Here is a 20,919-nt window from a genome sequence, read left to right as displayed (position 1 = left end):
CTTTTTCATAGAGTTACCTTTCAATTTTTTTTAGCCTACCTACAAGACTATAAAAATATTCTATAAAAAAAGAAAGAAATTAAAATTCAGCAGTATGTTTGAAAGTGTTATAACTATAACAAAAGAATGGTTTACCTCAAACTCTTCAGAAAATTTCAAATGAGAATCAGACAGCATAATTCGTACATGTTCACAGAAATTTTGAATCTTAATACACCTGAAACAAACATTTTCATTGAGACAGTTAACTTGGAAAAAGATGAAGAAAAGAACTGTTCAAAGTGCTAAATCAGATTAGAAATTGTAAGATTATCAAAAAGCACACAAATAATATAAATGAACACTTTCTTTCTCTATCTTAAAATTTTAAGCATTCTACAATATTGATAAGATTTATTAGCATTAAAAGAAATAATTTATTTAAACTATTTCTTAATCAAATTAAATGGAAGTTATTACAAAACTTACAATAAGGAGTCATTAAAATTTTACTTAAGCACCTAATTAAGGAAGGGGTGTCACTCACTCTTCAGTCCTAAGGACTGAAATCAGTCTTAAAAAAGGATCCACTAGACTAAATTCAGTCCTCCACACATTTCATTTATTAAATTGAGTTTTCAAAAAAAAATTTTTTTTCCTTATAAATTCCCTTATTATTTTTTTAAAAAAATTCAGTTAAAATAAAAAAAAATAAAAAATTATTTGTGTTTAAAACATTGTTATTTTCATATTGAATGTTAATGACTGAACTTCTGTAAATAAAATTTGTATAATTAAATCAGAATCCATTTGAGTTTAAATTGTGTTTCTTGAAAGCCACATGGGTTTTCCACAAATTTCCTTTTGTGTCACAAAACAAAATTTTAAAACAAATGATAGTACCCTAAAATGATGGTCCAGACAACAAAATTTGATGATATTAGGAAATAAAACATAATTTAATAGGGTGCGGTCCTATATGATGCTGGTGTCATTTTTAATTTATCTTGTTTAATAATACAAAATTAAATATGTGGAAAATCCATTATCATTCAACAAAAATTACTTTGAAAATTGCTAGAAACTTTTTCAATTTTCAAGATATTCAAATCAGTCTTTTTATTTTCATTAGTTACCAAATACGATTCAAGACAAAATTTATGAAAAAAATTGTTTTAAATATTTCTCGTGCATGCACAGTCAGAAAATATTAGTTTAAATGCTCATATCTTGTGTAATTTTTCATTTTTTTTCGAATTTTAAAACAATATTTTCATTATTAATTAAAAATTAGTCTAAAAATTTTATTTAATTTTATTGAATATTTCTGGAGTTATAGTAAACAAAAGTCAACGTAAGACAATTTTTTTTTAAAAAATAAAAATGTCCATATTTCCATAAATATTTAAGCAAATATAAAATAAAAATGTCCATATTTCCATAAATACTTAAGCAAATTTACAAATTTTGTGTAGTTATTTCACATAATAATCAACATAAATGACACGAGTTACAAGCTTATTGCTGTATTTTTATTTTGTCACAGGGTGTTCAAAAAACTTTATTTTTCATTTGTAATTTATATCTGATCCCTTTTACCTCTTAAAGCTTTAAACTTTATTGATATGCTTGAGAAATTGCACGACTCAAACACTTTTAAAGCTTGAAAATAATTTCCTAAGTATTTCTTGAGGAATATGAAGAGCTATTATAGAAGTATTTCCAACCCCTGCATGCCCAGTGGCAGAACAGCAGCGACATTGTTGCAGAACGTTACAGAGTTCTTACAGAAAGATTTCACTTTTCTTTTCCACAGAAATTTACACACAATATTTGAATTGGGCATTTAGATAATTACTTTTTGACATGGTCAATTTACGGCGATAGTATCGTAAATCGATGTAATTTTTCGATTGTATTTTTGGCAGTTACTGATATTGATTTTCACATGGTTTATAAATATCTCAATATATTTTAAACAATATGGAAAATTCGAATCGTGCATTTGAGTATTTACTTATAAGGCATGCTATTTATTTCAAAATAGTTTTTGAATCCGATATTTTTTATACAATATTATTTAATACAGCAACCTAATCTCGAAACGAAACACACATTAGAGAAGTCCGATTCGTCTGATTTCTTCCTCTATCTTTTTTTTCGGCAATTACTATTACGGATTTCATCATTTTTAATTATATTTTTAAATGTGATGATTATTTACAAAATGCGAAGAAGGAAATAATTTGTGTAGTCCCCCCAACAAAATGCAAGAATATCACCCATAATATTACAATAAAAATTTATTACGTGTTCAATTAAAACAAAAATATACGATATTATTTTTGTAAACAGCGCTTTTGTTATTTTAAATTGGTAACATATATCTTTATTATTATTAAAAGTATCTTTCAGAAAGATATTAGTGCTAGAGAGTTTTGTTGCAGATAGTTCAAGAAAATTCTGCCACATGGACCTTGAATAATCTAAGGTAACCTTTTGTTAACCTAGTAACTCAATTAAACTGATCTGAACCCAATTTCATTTTCTTAAATTGACTCCTAGTAACAAACAGTATAAAATAATGTACAAAAGAAAAAACTAAACAATATATATTCAAACTAAACATATAAAAAATCATTTTAAACTGTTAAATTTCATGTACTAAAAATCCAAACAGAGCAAATCATTTTTAATAAAATACAAAACGAATTAACAGTTAAAAAAATCACTCACCGGCCATGTTGATAAGTTTCTAATTCGACACCAGTTTCTGGTTGTGACGTGGCAAGGGTTGGACGTACAAATCGTGATCTAAAATATAAAAGATTTTTCAATACATTATTATCTAAAAAGAAAAACAAAAATAAGAATCATCTTAAATGCAGTTACAAAATATGAAAAACACTAGTACCTGGTAAACTATACTATTATAACAGAGTGTGTAGCTAAATCTCAACAAAAAATAAGCACCTTTTAAGCACTCAAAAAATATTTTTTAAGCACAATATACATTAACAAAATGCAAAATAATTTTCAAAAACTTTATATGAACATGTTCATGATAAAATAACTAGTTTTTGACAAATAACTCTTTTCTTGCAATAATCTTCAGTAGATGCACATGTGGATTCCCAAGTATTTCATCAAACATGTAAAATGCTTTCATATGCTATGGACCAACGGTAAGCAGAAATAGATTGAGGTTGAACTAATTGTTAAAATGTTGAATAGTACAATGTGAAAAGCACGCTTTTGCACAATAAGTGGGAAAAATCAACAGGCATTCGAAAAAGGAAAATTAAGCACTTTTTAAAAACTCAATGAAAAAAGCAATTTTAAGGGTTTTTAAAAAACGAAAATCGAAAATAAGCACCTTTAAGCACTTTTTAAAAACGCTACACACCATGTATAAAGTGTTTCAGTAGAGAAAAGAATTAACAAACATCTAACTCATTTATTATTTTGCACTTAGTTACAATAAAAAGTATAATTTATAATCAAGCTAAATATAATGAATTTTTTTTTTATGTATATATTTTTTTTAAAACAATTCAGACATTTTAAAAGTTAATAAAACTACATTTGTGCAATTAGTTTTACTTTCTAATAATAAAAGATAGATTTTATATGACGTGCTATACATGATCTGGTTAGCTAATTATTAGTCAGTTAAAAAAAATTTCTTCTTTGCTACTGACTCTGCAGCCCGTTGCAGGTAGAGACCTTTTTTAAGATCTTTTTCTATTTTGCTCTCTTCTTTGTTGATAGTTTAGTTTGGTTCTAATTATTTACATTTCCAACAACTATATTCATAATATTTGTTATAAAAGTAGTTCTGTTGTTAAAATTGTTAGTCTGTGAAAAAAGATTTTTCTTAACAATGAAAAGTAAATATTGCAATACCCACTTCACAATTTTAACCTTGATTGGTGCCATGATTTTTGTATGAATGTAAAACTTTATTCAATTCCTACTATTAGTTGACACTCTCCCTATATCTTGTTCACATTTTCAATCGTTAATAAAATACTTTTCATGCATCCACTCAACTACAAATACATTTTTACAAACTTGTTGTGGAATGACACTTGATGTTAATGCAGTTTTATTTCAAATATTAATTCATTCATTGCAATTATTTAATAAAAAGAAACGTTTTTATAATACTTGTTTTTACTCCTACAGCTTCCCTAAATTTTGCTTAAGAGATAAATATATTTATTAACTCTTAAAAAAAAATTTTTTTTTAAAAAGTCAGAAATTTATCATTTAAAATATTTAAATATTGTTCACTTTTCATTGCCTTTCAACTTGTTTTATTAAGAAGTTTTAAATATAATATTTTAAAGGTACAATACCAAAATACAATTAACTTCGACTGTCCTATTTAAAATTGTAAAAACGTGTTCTCCGATTTGATTTTGAAAATTGTTTATTCCGAAATAGTTGAGCAAAAAGTCAAGGCAATTCAAAAATGATACTTGTACCTATTTTATATTGTTACTTGTGCCACTTTATTTTATAACCATTTTTGAATAGCCAACCCATTTTTTGGGGGGTTTACGACTACTAATGTTCAACTTCGTAGCCTTATAATTTTAAACCCAATTCAGAAGACATAGGAACTTCTGAATCAAGCATTTGGGAAAAATCTGCCTTGGTGGAGAACTTTTCGAAGGAACTAACCTGCAATTGCATTACATGGAGAGGAAAACCACAAAAACCTCCCATGGTTAGCCTGATACCAAGGGGATTATAATCTGTATACCACTGGGGATATTTTATGTCAGCACTGTGGTCAGTGCAAGCTGGGTGTGGAATTCGTATTAACCTGCCAAGCCTGGGATTCGAAGCCGGCTCACATTGGAAAGCAAACACTCTATCTACCACGGCTCTACTCATGCCAATTGTAGATACCACAAAGCATGTTTGAAATCAAGTGAATTTTTAAGGTAGAGGGTACGTTCCTTGTTATTTCAGCGACGCCATCTATGGCCAAGAATACGACTTCAGCCATTCACACGATAATGATATTAATAATTATTATTTTCATCAAAATTTAAATAAAAATGTTTCCAAAATTGGTCATTAGGTACTTTTAAGTAATTTTCAATGACTTAAAACTCATAGTTATAGACATGTATCATTACAAAAATATTAAAAATAGTAAAAATGAGACAATTTTTTTTATTACTTTTATTTTCACATTAAAAATATTTTGACTTGTGAAGACTTGACTATTTTCTTATGTTTAGACATATCCCTCGTGGCAGAATTGCAGCGACACGACGACATTGTCACAGAAGGTTACAGAGTTCTTGAAGAAAGTTTTCTGTTCTACAGAATTTCACACATAAAATTTGATTCATACATTTAAATAAACACTTTTTTGCTCGCTCGATTTATGCTGATAGTATCGTACATCGATATAATGTTTCGATTGTATTTTTGGCAATTATTGATATTGACTCCACGTGATTTTTAAATAGTCAAATATATTTCATACAGTATGAGAAATTCGAATTGTGCATTTGAGTATTAACTGTAGAAGGCAATGAATTTATTTATTTCTTGGTTGTTCTTGCTATTGATTTCTCCATAGTTTTTAAATCCGATGTTTTTATACTATGTTATCTAATCCCGAAACGCATTTAAGTAATCCTTTTTTGAGGAATCCGATTCGTGTGATTTTCTCGTTGAACTGCTACTACGGCAATTACTACTACGGATTTCATGACTTTAATTTTTTTTCTTTTTATTGTGATGATTATTTGCAAAATGCGAAGAAGAAAATAATTGTGTTTCCCTCCTCAACAAAATGCTAGAATATCAACCATGATATAAGAATAAAAAAATATTACATGTTTAATTAAAAAAATTATATATATATATATATATATATATATATATATATATATATATATATATATATATATTGTAAACACAGCAATTACAAAACAAGCAATTAGGAATCTGTTATTGTTAAATAGGTACATTGTGTAAATAAAGTCAAGGTGCACTTTTGATCAGTTTACTATCAAAAGTGTACCATGATTTTAAGGACATACTGTATTGTATAACAATAGGTATCTGTCAAGATCTACAAATTTTTTTATTTAAATATTATTCTTAACTGTACATTAAAAAAACACACACTTGAATTAAGAAAATTAATTAAGTTGAATAAGTAAAAATTAGTAATACAGTCAAACCCCGCTATAGTGAACACGGTTTATAGTGAACTCCAGAATATAGTGAACGTAATGTTTGGTCCCGTGTCTTACTATACATGTATAATGTTAATTTTTGTGGATATAGTGAACCAAAAAAAAAGAGCAAGTTGGATATAATGAACTTTTTACTGTCTTTGACTGATTTTCCTCTTCATTTTTTTTGTAATAATTTTGAAATTTACTCTTCGAAATAAATTCAAATAACGATTTTTAAAACCATCTATAGAGGAGAATGTAACATTAAGCATTTTTTAATTGTTTGCTTCTTTTATCTCCCTCTCCCATCCCTAAACAAACCAAGCAGATGTTTTCAACTCTCAGATCAGTTAAAAAAAACTCTCAGATCAGTTAAAAAAAGCCTGCAAACAAGTGTCTCAAATTTAACTATAGTGAGCTGTAAACGTAAAACATTCTACATTGATGATAAAATGGGCATAATCAGAAAAATTTAAAATGGATGTAATCAAGCTGATATTCGCAGGGAATATAAATAATCCAAATCTACAGTTTATAACATATGGAAAAATAGGCATTTAATAATTTCTGCTCATGAAAAAAATTTTGATGGCATAAAAAAGTTTAGAAAAGCAGATCACAAGGATGTTGAAGAAGCATTACTGAAGTGGTTCAGCATTCAAAGAAGCCGTAATCTCCCAGTATCTGGACAAATGCTTCAAGTCAAAGCCGATGAATTTGCTAAGCGATTTCATGAGACTATTTTTGCGTGCTCGAATGGCTGTTTAGACAGGCTTAAAAAGCGGAACAACATAAATTCAGGAAAAATTATCGGAAAGTCGGGAAGTGTTTCCTTATCTTATGTTGAGGAATAGAAAAGATATGTTTGGAATGATATCTCCCGTAACTATGAAGAGAAAGACATATTCAACACGGATGAAGCTGGATTATTTTATAAAATGACACCTAACCAAGCATTAAAATTTAAAAATGAAAAGTGCTCTGGTGGTAAACTTGCAAAAGTGCGACTCACCGTTCTGGTATGAGCTAATATGAATTGATCTGAGAAGCGCAAACTTTTAGTAATTGGCATATCTCAGAAGCCAAGATGCTTCAAAAATGTTTACAACCTTTCGGTTTCATATAAAGCCAATCCTAAATCATGGATGACATCTGATCTATTTGAAGAAAAGATTCGAAAGTAGGATAAAGAACTATCTGCCCAAAAAAGAAAAATTTTGCTGTTGATTGATAACTGCACAGCACATTTAGATGTTGAAAACCTGGAATGGATAAAGATTGTTTTCCTGTTACCAAACGCAACATCTATAGTACAGCCCATGGATCGAGGTGTAATTCGAAGTTTGAAATGCCATTTCCGAAAACAGCTGATTTTAAGGATTTTCGGAGACTATGAAAAAGGTGTTGATTGCAATGTTTCGATTCTGGAGGCCATACTAATGGTCGAAAAATCTTGGAGACTTGTTACAGAAACCATTCATAATTGTTTTCGTCAAGCTGGTTTGTCAAAGAGTGTCACTGAAGAAAATGACGATTTGACTTTAGTGAAATGGATTGAAACATTTTTAGAATTTGATATGGACCATTTCAAAACGTGCAATAATGAAGTCGTTACATCTGAAGATCTCGCAGACGAGGACATTGTTGAGGTAATAAGGTTAAAAAATTGTGAAGTTAAAGACTGCTCATCTGATACAGATGAAGAAATTGAAAAAACGGAAAGCAGCCTCCCCACCGTGATGGATGCCAAAGCAGCAATTAAAGCACTAAACAAGTTCTTGTGTACACAAAATATAGAGCCGAAAGTGATGCAAACATTTCGATTCCTTGACAGAAGTATGGACAAATTTTTCCTTGAATCAGCTTCTCATCAACTTAAGATTACTAATTTTTTTTGTACTCAAGACAGAGAGTAATAAAAAATCAAAGTAAGTTAGCACATTTTTTGTTACTACATATTATTTTTCCGTTATTTTTGTGTTTCATTTTATTTGTCATTTATTAAAATAATGTGTAATAAAAGGGAGGAGTCAAGAGCCAATTGTTAAAATTGTTGAAATTTGTTAGTGTTATTTTTCAGTCATTTTTGTATTTCATTTTATTGGTTATTTATTAAAATAATGTGCAATAAAAGGGAGGAGTTAAGAACCCCTTGTTAAAATTTGTTAATATTGTTTTTCAGTCATTTTTCTATTTCATTTTATTGGTCATTTATTAAAATGTGTAATAAAAGGGAGGAGTTAAGAACCATTTGTTAAAATTGTTAGCGGAACGGATATAGTGAACTCCTGATTATAGTGAACCAAAATTTTGGTCCCTTGATGATTCACTATAGCAGGGTTTGACTGTATTTCATTACAAAGAATAAAAAAAAAATGAATATACTTGCTCTATGATCTTTCTGGCATGTTCAAAACCGCCCTTCTTTTTCATAAGAAACACTCCAAAGATTAGGAAGCAACAGAAGCAAACAGCAAAAAAACCACCAACAATTCCTCCAATTGAACCAGACGTTGAAGGTTTAGCTAAGAGGGAAAGATGAGATTATGCCTTAAATAACTTTCTACATTGAATATGCTAAAAGAAATACACGTAAATATGTAAATTAAATTAATGCAACAATAAAATTAATCCTCGGAAGGCCATTTAGTGAAACTGAATTAGTTTGTAGTGCATCTACCACTACAAAAATACAATTCCGATTCTCTAATATATAAGAGATGTTAACTCGACTCTGTGGTGAGGTACCTTTTCATTGATGAAGGTTGATATTGTCAATAACAACTCCCACCACATTAGTGACCTTCGGACATAATACGAACATGCCTGCCTTGAAAGAAACTCCCACTTCGATTTGAACATGCCAACTTCAATGGATGGGCCACATTAAACAGTTGACTTGCTACTTGCAACAATGAGATTATCCACCTCCTCGCGTTGTTGCTACTCAGTCTCGATCACACACAACGTACGACGCATTCACTCGTATGCTAAAGGCAACACAGGCACAATCACAACCATGAACTTAATACAGCTCTCACGAACAACACTCAAAAGTACGGTGATCTTAATACAGCTCTCTCGGCTTCTCACAAAACAGCAATGAATCAACTAGCGGTATCGATGTGGGGGACAGTAGTTTACGACAATATCGACCTTCTTCTATGAAAAGGTACCCCAACATAGAATTGAGTTAACATGTCTTATACAATAGTATATTAGAGAAATGGAATTGTATTTTTGTAGTGGTAGATACACTTCAAGTTTAAAAGAAAATAAAAAGATTAAGAAGAAATTTTATTGTAAAAAAAATTGAATAAATCCATAGTTATATCGCTTTCAAATAAATAATGGAACGTAACTTTTGAGTTTATAAGAACTGAGCATGTTTTTGATCAAAAATGACTCAAGATTAATTTTGAACTTAGATATGATCTATCATGTTGTGTTTTTTAATGTTTGGACAACATTTATTATTTTTTTTTTTAAGAGAAGAGTTTGTTTTCAGTTAAGATATTCATGCTTTACTACTTGAGAAGTTGTATATTTAGTTTCAAAATAAAATTATAAAATAATTCATACAGTATTTTTGTTAGTTATGACATTATAGATCTTTTTGAGGATCGACTAGAGTCAGAATTCTTCTCAAAAATTTCTATTCTGTAAATTTTGAGATTAGTAATATTTTTACATCAAAAAATAAATAAATAAAAATCATTTCTCTTACAATTGTAATAAAATAATGTACAAAGAAATAACCTCCTAAAATAAAGTTATTAAAAAAATATAAAGCTTTTCATCAGAACAACACTGAATTAAAAAATATAGATAAAGCTATTGGCGTAAAAAATCTATTTAAGTAGCTACATGAAGTACTTATTATTAATTGAACATGAATGAATTGAATGAGTAATTGAACATGAAATATGAGAAAATAAATCCTTATTAATAAAAAGAATATTATTAAATAAAGAAAAGAAATATTCTTTATGAAAACATTTATAATTTAAATAAAATACAAAGCCTGTTTTTCTTCTCAAAGATTAATAATATTTTATTTCTCTCTCAGAAGTTTCTTTTCCTTTAACTGTTCTTATCTTTTCAATAATCCCTTAAGACTGCTTATTAAAGCAGTGTACATGTTTAATTATTTTTAATGTAGCAACAAGATGTAAATTTTTTTTGTACATTAAATTTTGGAACAGGTCACAACAAAGAAAAAAATGAGAGATTTGTTTATTTTGATTGTTAAAGAGTTTTCTACCTCTAGTAAACAGACCTGCGTATCTAGAACTTGCAATATAATACTACTCTAGATTCTTTTAAAAATTATCTATTATGAAAAAAAGGATTATGTATTAATTTATGAAATATTCATTACACAAAACATTGAGTTATAAAAACATAGCTGTTTCATGGTTATGCTATACTTGCTTTTGTAACCATAAAACTAAGCTAAGTTATTTTAAAATGGCACAGATAGATAAACAACATTTAAAAAAAAATTGATTTAGAAATTAAAAGTAACATTAAAAGAAACAAGCCTCCTTTTAGAAACTTCATTAAAATACAACATATTAGCAATTAAAATTCATTGCTTATTATAATAACTATAGGACAGTTCTATCATTTTATGAATGTCATATATGTAGATTTTAAAAACGTATAATTCAGTTAAAAAAATTGAAGTAGTTTTAATAAATTTTGCGAAAGTAAGTCTTGATGTCGTATACAGGGCGCAAAGCCAAATCATTCATGAAAAAATAAGCACCTTTTGAGTACTTTTTAAGCACTAAAAAAATATTTTTAGGCACTATATACATTAACAAAATGCAAAATAATTTTTAAAAACTCTACATGATCATGTTAAAATAATGAGTTTCTGACAAGGAACTCTTTTCATGTTTATATTAGCTATTAAAATATGATCAAGAGAGTTTTTTGTTCTATTTCAGAGGGTGGAAAATGAAGCCTGAAATTGAGAGTATCTTGCAAAATGTAGCAGAGTTGCCTGAGAGCACTGACCGTAAAGACACAGTTCCCAGTGGAACGTTAAAGTCGAGCATAACTGGCTACAATCAGTAAGCGAGCGACCACTTTGATCAGCCTACGTAGGGACCGAGGTATCGGTCCTCGCTAATTTGTCCTGCCATAAAGTGTTCGACTTTGCACGCAGGGCATCGAGCTACCAAAGCATGGGAGCCATCTCCCACTGCAGAGGATCAAAATTGCGATGGCATGTCTTCGGATCATCCTGAAGGACGTTTCCCAGACCATTGACAATAGTTCATTGTCCAGCTCTAGTGCAACATAAACGAAGTACCTACCTACTTTTTCATTTTTTATCAATTTTAAACTTTAAAAAAATGTCAGAATTTTGCAGTTCAAAATACATATATTTTTTGGAGAAAATTAATAATAGTTATAAATAAAAATATTTGTTAGTAAATAATTTTATAGAGGACTAATTTATGAAAAATTTATAACGCAAGCATTACTAATAACCTATTTCTATTTTTTAAGTATATGGTGATACATATTCCAATATACATGTACAAATGTACCTGAGGGGAATTAATTATAGACTATGTCAACCTTCATCTATCAAAAGGTACCTCATGATAGAATCAAGTTAACATGTCTTTATATACTAGTGAATTGGTATTTAATATTTATAGTGGTAGTTACGCCACATACCTATACCAAAATAATTGGCAAGGTTTTGCTTTATCAAAAAACTGGCCTAACAAAGCTTTGCAAAAAGTGGACATATCAAAGGGTATAACTCTCAGCCAGCCTCAAGCAAACCTTTACATGTTTTTTTTCTTCTTTAAAATTTCTTGTTTAAAAAAAACTTCTCGCTAGTAATTGGAGTGGCAGATCACGATACGGAAATATCCCCCGCACAGGTACTGTTACGGAAATTGTCTCATTGCACTAGAATCAGAAATATATATACGACTTTTAAAAATTTAAAAAAAAACTATAAGTACAACAAACTCTAGAATAATGCATCTAAAACTGGGAAACAAACAAAAAATTGCTTACCAAACAGTTTAAAAATTTTAGAATAAATATTTAACAATGCTTTTAATCTTAAACAGCGTCTAAAGTTCATTTTTGCTTAAAGAATTTATAAAGAAAATTTATTTTTTTTAAAACAAAACAGTGCGAATTTGAAGCACACGCTTTTAAAAACAACTAAATATTTCAAATAAATATACGAATCATGGAATAAAATAAATTAAAGTTAGTTGTTTGGTCATCCTACCTAACGTAAATGTTATCTCTTTCTAGACTTTAAAAGCTCAAAAAAGTCAAATAAATGTGAAAAATACTTTTTATCGAGCATTGCAGTAAATTTTTACAACTAAGTTGTGTTTACGGCCATTTTTATTACTCCTTAGTAGTGTGAATTAATAGTTTTCTGGCGGATGACAAAATCCAATTAAAATTCTACCACTAGTTTGATTGTTTGTTTACATTTATCCTTCATATTTCCGAATATCTACTTCTTCTAAAAAGCACAAATCAAAATTCGCAAAATGTAAGTCTCTATTGATACATTTATATTGCTAGCAATAATAATTGGATACTTGCACTTTAAGAAGAAGAAAACAACCAATACCCACGCATGTGACCTGTGACGTCAGCACCAGCTAATCTTTATCAGCAATATGGGTTGTTGTTGTAGTTCATTTACGTCGCACTAGAGCTGCACAATGGGCTATTGGCGACGGTCTGGGAAACATCCCTGAGGATGATCCGAAGACATGCCATCACAATTTTGATCCTCTGCAGAGGGGATGGCACCCCCGCTTCGGTAGCCCGACGACCTGCACGCGAAGTCGAGCACTTTACGGTAGCACAGTTTAACGAGGACCAATACCGCACACCCTCGGTCCCTACGCAGACTGATCCAAGTGGGTCACCCACCCGCACACTGACCACAGCCAGTGATGCTTGACTTCGGTGATCTGCTGGGAATCGTGTCTTAGCGATCAGTCCACTGCGGGACCTCAGCAATATGGGAGTATTAAAGTTGAGCTAATTTTCTCAACATAACTCAAAATGTTAATTAACATTAAGTTAATTAACGTTAAGTTAATTAAATTCAAAGTTGTATTTAATATATTCGGATTCGTTTTCAATATATATGTAAACAACAATCTATAGCTCTTGACCTGCTCTACTTACGGTTGGAAAGTATAGGAGAGGCGATATTTTCAAACAGATAATCTTGTTTTCAATAAAAGAAATAAACTATATTATTTCTGAGATAAAATTTGCTGTATTTGATAAAAATATTAACGATACTAATTAGTAATTCTGGTAAGTTTGAAGTAAAAATTTATTTTAGTTATGTAGAGATTCAAAATTCGGATGTGTCATGAAGGCAACGAATCCTCCACGGCAAAACTACCTCCGATGGTGGTATGATTCCAGTGAATTTATCCTGGATTTTGTATGATTGTGTAAAGGACGTCCATCGGTACCTATGCAGATTATGGCTTAGGAATGACGGCTTACAGACATCCACTAGACGATTTTGTGTTAGATGGGTCGTTTCTACCCGTAGATCTAATTTCTGCAGAAAAAAGAATATTTGACATAAAATACAAAAATATTTTCTTCATCTACTACGATGATCATGATGTACGCATGCCTTCTTTTCTTTTATTATTTATTTGTCTCAAACTTAGTTTACTTTACAATACTTAGTAAACGTAGTAACGTTTGCTTGTCGGCGAGTTTTTATGGCGAAACCAGTGGCATAATTTTTTTATATTAAATGATAACATCCTTTATATAGCTAGGTACTTTATTAACGTCGTACTGGAGCTGCGCAATGGGTTATTGGCGACGGTATGGGAAGCATCGCTGAGGATGATCCGAAGACATGCCATCGGAACTCTGATTCTTTGTAGAGGGGATGGCGCCCCTGTTTCGGTAGCCCGACGACCTGAGCGCGAAGTCAAGTACTTTACTATAGAACAGTTTAACGAGGACCAATGCCGTACACTCTCGGTCCCTACGCAGGCTGATCAAAGTGATCACCCACCCGCTTACTGACCGCAGCCACTGGCTACCAGCCAGTGATGCTACTGGTAACCGTGTCTTTACGACCAGTCCACTTCGGGACCTTTATGTAAATGAGAAAAAACGATGCTTACACGTTCTTGCAGTTAATGGACCAGCTTCTGAGTATCCTCCTCTTGTAAAAGCCCTCAGTTTAATCCTGCGTGTTAAATTAAAATTACCAATCACCATTATAGTATAGCAATTTAAAAGAACAATAAATAAATAAATGAAATAAATAAAAACACTGCATGAGAATTATCGTAAGGCATGATTCTACACCTGAGTACATTCTGATCTTCTGTTTTTAAAAATCTATTCCTCGTAAAATATATTTTTCGTTTTAAAATGTGATTATCGTGTAAAAAATGATTAAAATGGCAAAAATATATTAAAAAAAAGGAAAAATTGTGATCACTTTCTTACTATCACTGGTTACCGATTGGAAAAAATGATTTTTTTTTTCTGGATTGATTCCGATAAACGACGCAACATTTCAAAATCGAGAGAGTAGTTATAAGTTTATAGTATAAAAGGAATATAAAACTACTTAAAATTATTATTATGTAAATGCATTAAAGATGCCTGCTGGTGAAAATAAAAATAAAAACTGTAACCTTTGGGACCGTGTCAATCAGTTTAAGACCCTATTTATTTGTGATATTCACTTGAATTAGTATTGAAAACGATCCAGTTTGAACTGTAGGTTAGAATTTCCGATTCTTAATTAAAACAGTAAAATATCGTTCGAATGATAAAATTCTCTCAACTCACAAGAAGTATTTATGGGATCTCTGTGATCCCATATCTCAAAAATAAACTCAGCAACTTAATGCATAACAAAATTAAAAGTGAAAAAAAGAATTCTAAGAAAATTATCAAACAGCAGCGGTCGCCACTGCAACACATGCAATGACGACGCATGCGCACTGTTTACTATTACTCGTGAGTACAGTTGAAAAGTGTGACAGCGTCCAAATAAAGTGCGCGCCATCAAACCAAACACAAGATCCATTTTGCTAATGGGTAATAAACAAAGCAATATGAAAAAAAATGAAGAAGAAACAAACAATATTCGTTACTTTCGCGGATCGCAATGAAAGAATTAATGGGTAAAAAATGCTAAACGTCACATTAGTCGCAAAATAAAAATTCAATGAAGGAAAAGAAAATCGTTAAAAACGAGTTTTTGATTATTTCTGCAACCGGAAAGAGTTTCCCGTTTTAAACTTGACAATAATAATTTTTTTCTAACTTTGATGAAAGCCCACACTGAGACTAACCAGAGGTATATGGAAGAGAAATTCCTATACTTGTGTTAGGACGCGTTTAGGAGATGCTTGTCGCATGTGTTCCGTTCATACCCTCAGTGTACCTTAATCTATTTGAAAAGCATTGTGTAGTGTATCTACCACTACAAAAATATAATTTCAATTTACTCGTATGCATACCCTCCAACTTATGAGGATTTTGAAAATAATTCTTTCTTGTGGTAGCGAACCAAAGTAGAAATTTTTAAAGCAAATGGATCTCTCATAAAACTTTTATCAGAACTTAAGAATCTAGCCATATGGCCTGCACTTTCATAAGTAATAGTGGACAAGTTACGCTAAAATTAATTTTTTTCAAATATTAAGACATTAATTTTGCTACCGTCTGAAAAGAAGATTTCTGAAACTACGGAAATTCCGTAGCAGTTGGAGGATATGCTCGTATGTAATTGTAAGACATGTTAACTCTGTTCCTCAACATAGATGATGTTGACATTGTCGATAACTCTTCTCCCAACATTGGCGACCCGGAGGTGATGTGAACATGCCTACCTTGACTGATACTCCCACATCGATTTGAACACGCCACCTAAGATGGATGGCTCACATTGAACAGTTGACTTGTTACTTGTGACTCGACATTGTCCCCCTCCCGCTGCTGCTTCTCTGTCTCGATCACGTACAATGTTTACACTCGACTGTTAAAGGCAACACCGGAGCGAGCACGACCGTGAACTTAATACAGCTCTAACAATCAGCACTCAAAAAGTACGGTGATCTAAATACAGCTCTCCCGGCCTCTCACAGAACAGCAATGAATCAACTAGTGGTACCCGTTCAACAAATTCTATCACAGATTTAATTCTGGTGGGGAGTACTGTAGTGTGTCAACCATTACAAAAATACAATTCCAATTCACTAGTATATAAGACATGTTAACTCGATTCGATGGTGGGGTACCTTAACATAGATTAAAGGCGACATTGCCGATGTGACTCTCCCCACATATTGTTTTTAAAATTTTACTTTATTAAATTATTTCATTTAATTATTATTTAAAAAATGAGCAGTACTTCCAAATTTGGGAACTATCCCTTAAACAAATATATTCCTTGCTCAGATAGAAAATGTAATATAAAAAAAGTAATTTGATTAGTTTTCATTTAGATCTTTTTATTTAGTCTGTTAAGAAACTTGGTGGCTCATGGAATAGACCACTCGCCTCCTAATGACGTAACACGGATTCCAATCCCTGCGATAGCTGTTTGAAATGAATTCAGCATCTGTCTCGCACCGACCACATTGCTGACGTGAAATGTCCTTATTAGTAGGCAGATCACGGGTCCCCTTGTCTTCAGACTAAGTTTTAGACTAAGCTTTAACACAGCAGTAAATAAAATAGAAATAATTTACCTTTTGTAGGGTGGCCCGGCATCACCTGATCCACGGACCGGTCCTGGAAACACTCCAACGGGAGAGTGTTTCCTGAATTGTCTCATTAGACATATTTAATTATAAAATCAATACTACAAATATTTGCAAAAAATTGCAATGAAAATTCAATTAAATCGTTGAAATTTATTAAATTTCAATTCGTTACATAAACATTCTTAAAGAAAAAAGCATTTGCATTTTTTTAAGACTAAAAATTTCATTGACGCCATCTGGGGAGAAGACCGGTTCCATGTCTTAACCCTCCCTCCTTTCCCTCTACACCTTTTCTCAGCTGTATAGGAATGTACTACGATATTTTCCTTTTTATTAATATTTTCTGTGTTTAATTCTCACAAATATTTTTTTAAATTTACACAACGCTTTCTTTTAAAACTTTGTTTAATGTAGTTTTGAGTTTCATATAGTTTCCTTGCTTGAAAATTTTTAATCTATTTGAAAATCAAGAAAGAAACTGACGTACTTCCTTCTCTGATGGCTCTCCATCCGCTACTGGTGAAAGCAGGTGTAGTGTTGCCCTAGGTAGAGGGTAGTGCTTTACGCCACATTTCGATTGCGAATCATAACACATTCCAAAATATACGTCACAAGTTTCCTAATATCCCTTCAAAACCGTTTTTTTTTATTCTAATGTCTTCCTGAAACATTCGTAATGAGTCAGAAAATAGACCTATATCTTGCATTAAGACAACTGCAGTTGGGGACATCTTAAACATCAGAATACAATCGTCAAGCAGTTTACACCGAATTTCATCTGGAAGTCACAAAATCTTAAAGATGGCAACTTAAGGATATGTCGTAAAAAAATTACTGTGTGGTACGAAATGAACCGCTACTTACATATATGGAGTGTCAGGTTTGAGTGGAGCATTGCAATAACTCCTGTTCGTCGCGCAATTGCTTTCAAGTCCCAGAGTGCATTGCAAAATCACGTGATGAGCATCTTCATCTTGCGGCCTGCATTTCAACGGATCTTCTTCTTCATCGTCATCTGAAAGTTGAAAAAATAAACTAACATACACATTATTTGTTATAATAATTAACAGGAGACCTGATATTATTTTATAATTTAATTTTATAATATTATTTTATAACAATCTTTGAACAGCTGACCCGATTTTTGGGTTGATGTTGTTACTTATCTCCAAAGGTCTGACGGCGTCAGACCAGATCCATAAGATTTTTATTTTATTTTATAACCGTCGTTGAACAGCCGACCCAATTTCATGGGTTTACGACTACTTACGTTCAACTCCGTAGCCTTGTAATTTTGAACCAATCCAGAAGACAAGGAAACTCCTGGATCAGTACCCCCAGAGGTATTGATTTGTTGTGGGAACATGGAGGACTTTGAGACTCGACAGATTTAACGTGCATCAGTCACCATTTACTACACGGGGAGTCTTCGGCCGGTTTGAAATTCTTCGACCCACCTTATTTTTAGGGTATACGAGGGAAGTCCGGTCCGCCACCGAGGGCAGACCCGGTCAGGAGAGGGGGCGCAGACTAGTTTTGTGCCGGCCGGGGAACCCGGCATAGCCTCACCGTGGCATTTATTAAAACCAAGATAATTACAGTTTTCAAGGCAACAACCCGACTGATATGAGACTGACAACAGGAAGAATATTAATACAATAAGTTTTGCACACAAATTACATATCTTCTTGTGCTATTGTAGTTGTGCTTTAGCCAGCTAATAATATTAAAATAATTCAAAGTCCCACATACAAAGTATTTCCCTAATACATGAGATAATGACTAACATATTTAAAAGAAACAAGAATAAATTTTTAAAATATAAAAATATAGAGGAAACACTCGCGATCAATTCGAAGAGACAATTAAGAGTGATTGACAAAAGTTATTAAAAAAGGCCAAAAGATCCTTATAGAGGCTTAAAATCAAAAAAGAGATCGACTGACCCTTATAAAATAGCATTAATTGGGTGCTTAAAAATACAAAGTCAAGAATTAATTAAAAACAACACTAAAAATATAAATAACCAGAAAAGCAGTAAAAGTACATTAACTGACAAAATTATAAAGGTAAAAATAAAAGCAGTCAAGATAAAAAAGATAGTTAAAATCGCTCAGAGTTAAAATTTGGGAAAATAACCCAAACAACCCTAAAACATCAAAATATTAAAAGTGAAAATTTAAAAAGCGATTCAAAGATAAACATGTAAAATTTACAACAGAGCAAAAAAGGATTGAAAGAGTACCTTAATAGACCAGAAACATAGACCAGATCCATAAATCCATTGACGAGTAAGAAGTCGGAAACAAGGGGGGGGGGGGAGAAGAATTTTCAGATTTACAACTATTAATGTTCAACTATGTAGCCTTGTAATTTTGAACCCAATCCAGAAGACAAGGGAGCTCCTGAATAAAGTATTAGAAGAAATTTGCCTTCGTGAAGGGATTTTTGATAGAACTAACCCGCATTTGCGTTACATGGAGAGGAAGACCACAAGAACCTCCCACGGTTAGCCGGACGACAAGGGGACGCTAACCTATCATCCTTCTACCACTGAGGATATTTCACATCAGCACTGTGGTCGGTGCAAGCTGGTTGCGGAATTTGTATCGATTGGGATTCGAACCCGGTTCACCTCATTGGAAGGCGACCGCTCTACCCTAAAGAAATGAATATTTTGGATTGTAAAAAACTATTTTATTCTGATCTCTTGCTATCAGAATCCTCGTTATTATTTCATTTTTCAATTTTCTATTTGCGCTGTACCGGTTGAAATGTTAAAATAAATTATTTTTTATTCTATTAAAATATATTTTAACATTCTATTCTAGGATTTTACCTATTAGGACGTGAGAAATGGAGGCACAAGCAAATAGAATTCTTTGTAGTACATATATTATGTTAAATGAATGATTTCAACTTAAGTAAAAAATTTTTTAAAAAACTGTTCGAAACAACACTTATTGCGAAGGGGGTAGGTGAGCTGCAGCGAACAGGGTGCTTAGCACCTTAGTAATACTTTTTTTAGGCTACTTTATACGCAATCGAAAGTGAACGATATCGATGTTCAACTCATGGAAATCAAATATTTCTTAACAAAGCTTGTTTTCAATTACAATAATCGAATTCTAATGAATCACTTTACTTTTGAGAAAGGGATTCCATCCTGCTGGTGTAGCCTGATAGAATTTACTCAGTCCTGATGAATAATTTGTCCAAAGTGGAACCTCATCTGCTATTTTACCGCTGGAAGGTGGACCTAGAAATCAAACAATTCGAAATTAGCTTGCTGTATTTTAGAGCAACAATAATAACATTTTTAAATATACTTTTTTCTTAAATCTTTTTCAAATTTTAAACTTCTGCATAATTAAATTGAAATGTCTCAAATTTTTTTTTTAAATAACAGTCGTTGAACAACCGATCCAATTTTTGGGTTTACGATTACTAATGTTCAATCCCGTAGCTATGTCATTTTGAACCCAATCCAGAAGACAAGGGTACTCCTGGATCAAGTATAGGGAGAAATTTGCCTACGTGGAGGATTTTCTGACGGAACTAACACGCATTTGCGTTGCATGAAGAGGAAGATTACGAGAACCTCCCAAGGTTAGCGGGACGGCAAAGGTACTCTAACGCATGATCCTTATACCACTGAGGATATTTCACGTCAGCACTGTGGTCGGTGCTAGCCGGATGCGTGTCGACCAGTCGTCGCTGAGATTGGAACACGGTTCACCTCATTGGAAGGCGAAAGATTTATCTTCTGAGCCATCGCGGCTCAAGTTTCTAAACTTGTAAAACATCAGAATTGGGTACTTGCACTTCAGGAAGAAGATCTCCCATACCCCCACATGTATCCTATGATGTCAGCGCTACCTAACATTTTCCAGTCAAATAGCGTATTAAAGTTGAGCTAACCTTCTGTACATAAGTTGGAATGTTAATTG

At 31.8% G+C, this 20,919-nt stretch overlaps 1 protein-coding gene across 9 annotated transcripts in view; it reads right to left on the bottom strand.

The window, feature by feature from the left end:
- The window catches only part of LOC107454124 (phosphatidylinositol phosphatase PTPRQ), a 124,052-nt gene that overhangs the window by 14,835 nt on the left and 88,298 nt on the right, over positions 1-20,919 (bottom strand). For 8 of the 9 annotated variants that reach the window (XM_087158602.1, XM_087158601.1, XM_087158605.1 and 5 more), the window contains 6 exons: positions 20,115-20,228; positions 17,834-17,984; positions 14,366-14,430; positions 8,581-8,716; positions 2,716-2,793; positions 136-217 (listed from right to left, as the gene is read on the bottom strand). In XM_087158602.1, coding sequence (XP_087014728.1) covers positions 136-217; positions 2,716-2,793; positions 8,581-8,716; positions 14,366-14,430; positions 17,834-17,984; positions 20,115-20,228 — 626 coding nt within the window. Of the gene's footprint in view, positions 1-135; positions 218-2,715; positions 2,794-8,576; positions 8,717-14,365; positions 14,431-17,833; positions 17,985-20,114; positions 20,229-20,919 lie in introns of all 9 variants that reach the window. The other variant, XR_015432352.1, reaches the window with a different exon arrangement.

Source organism: Parasteatoda tepidariorum, chromosome 3, assembly GCF_982258835.1.
Source record: "Parasteatoda tepidariorum strain Cologne lab strain chromosome 3, Ptep-v5.0, whole genome shotgun sequence".
Lineage (NCBI taxonomy): Eukaryota > Metazoa > Arthropoda > Arachnida > Araneae > Theridiidae > Parasteatoda > Parasteatoda tepidariorum.
The sequence above is the reverse complement of the archived record's forward strand: the minus strand, read 5'-3'. Positions and strand labels throughout refer to the sequence as shown.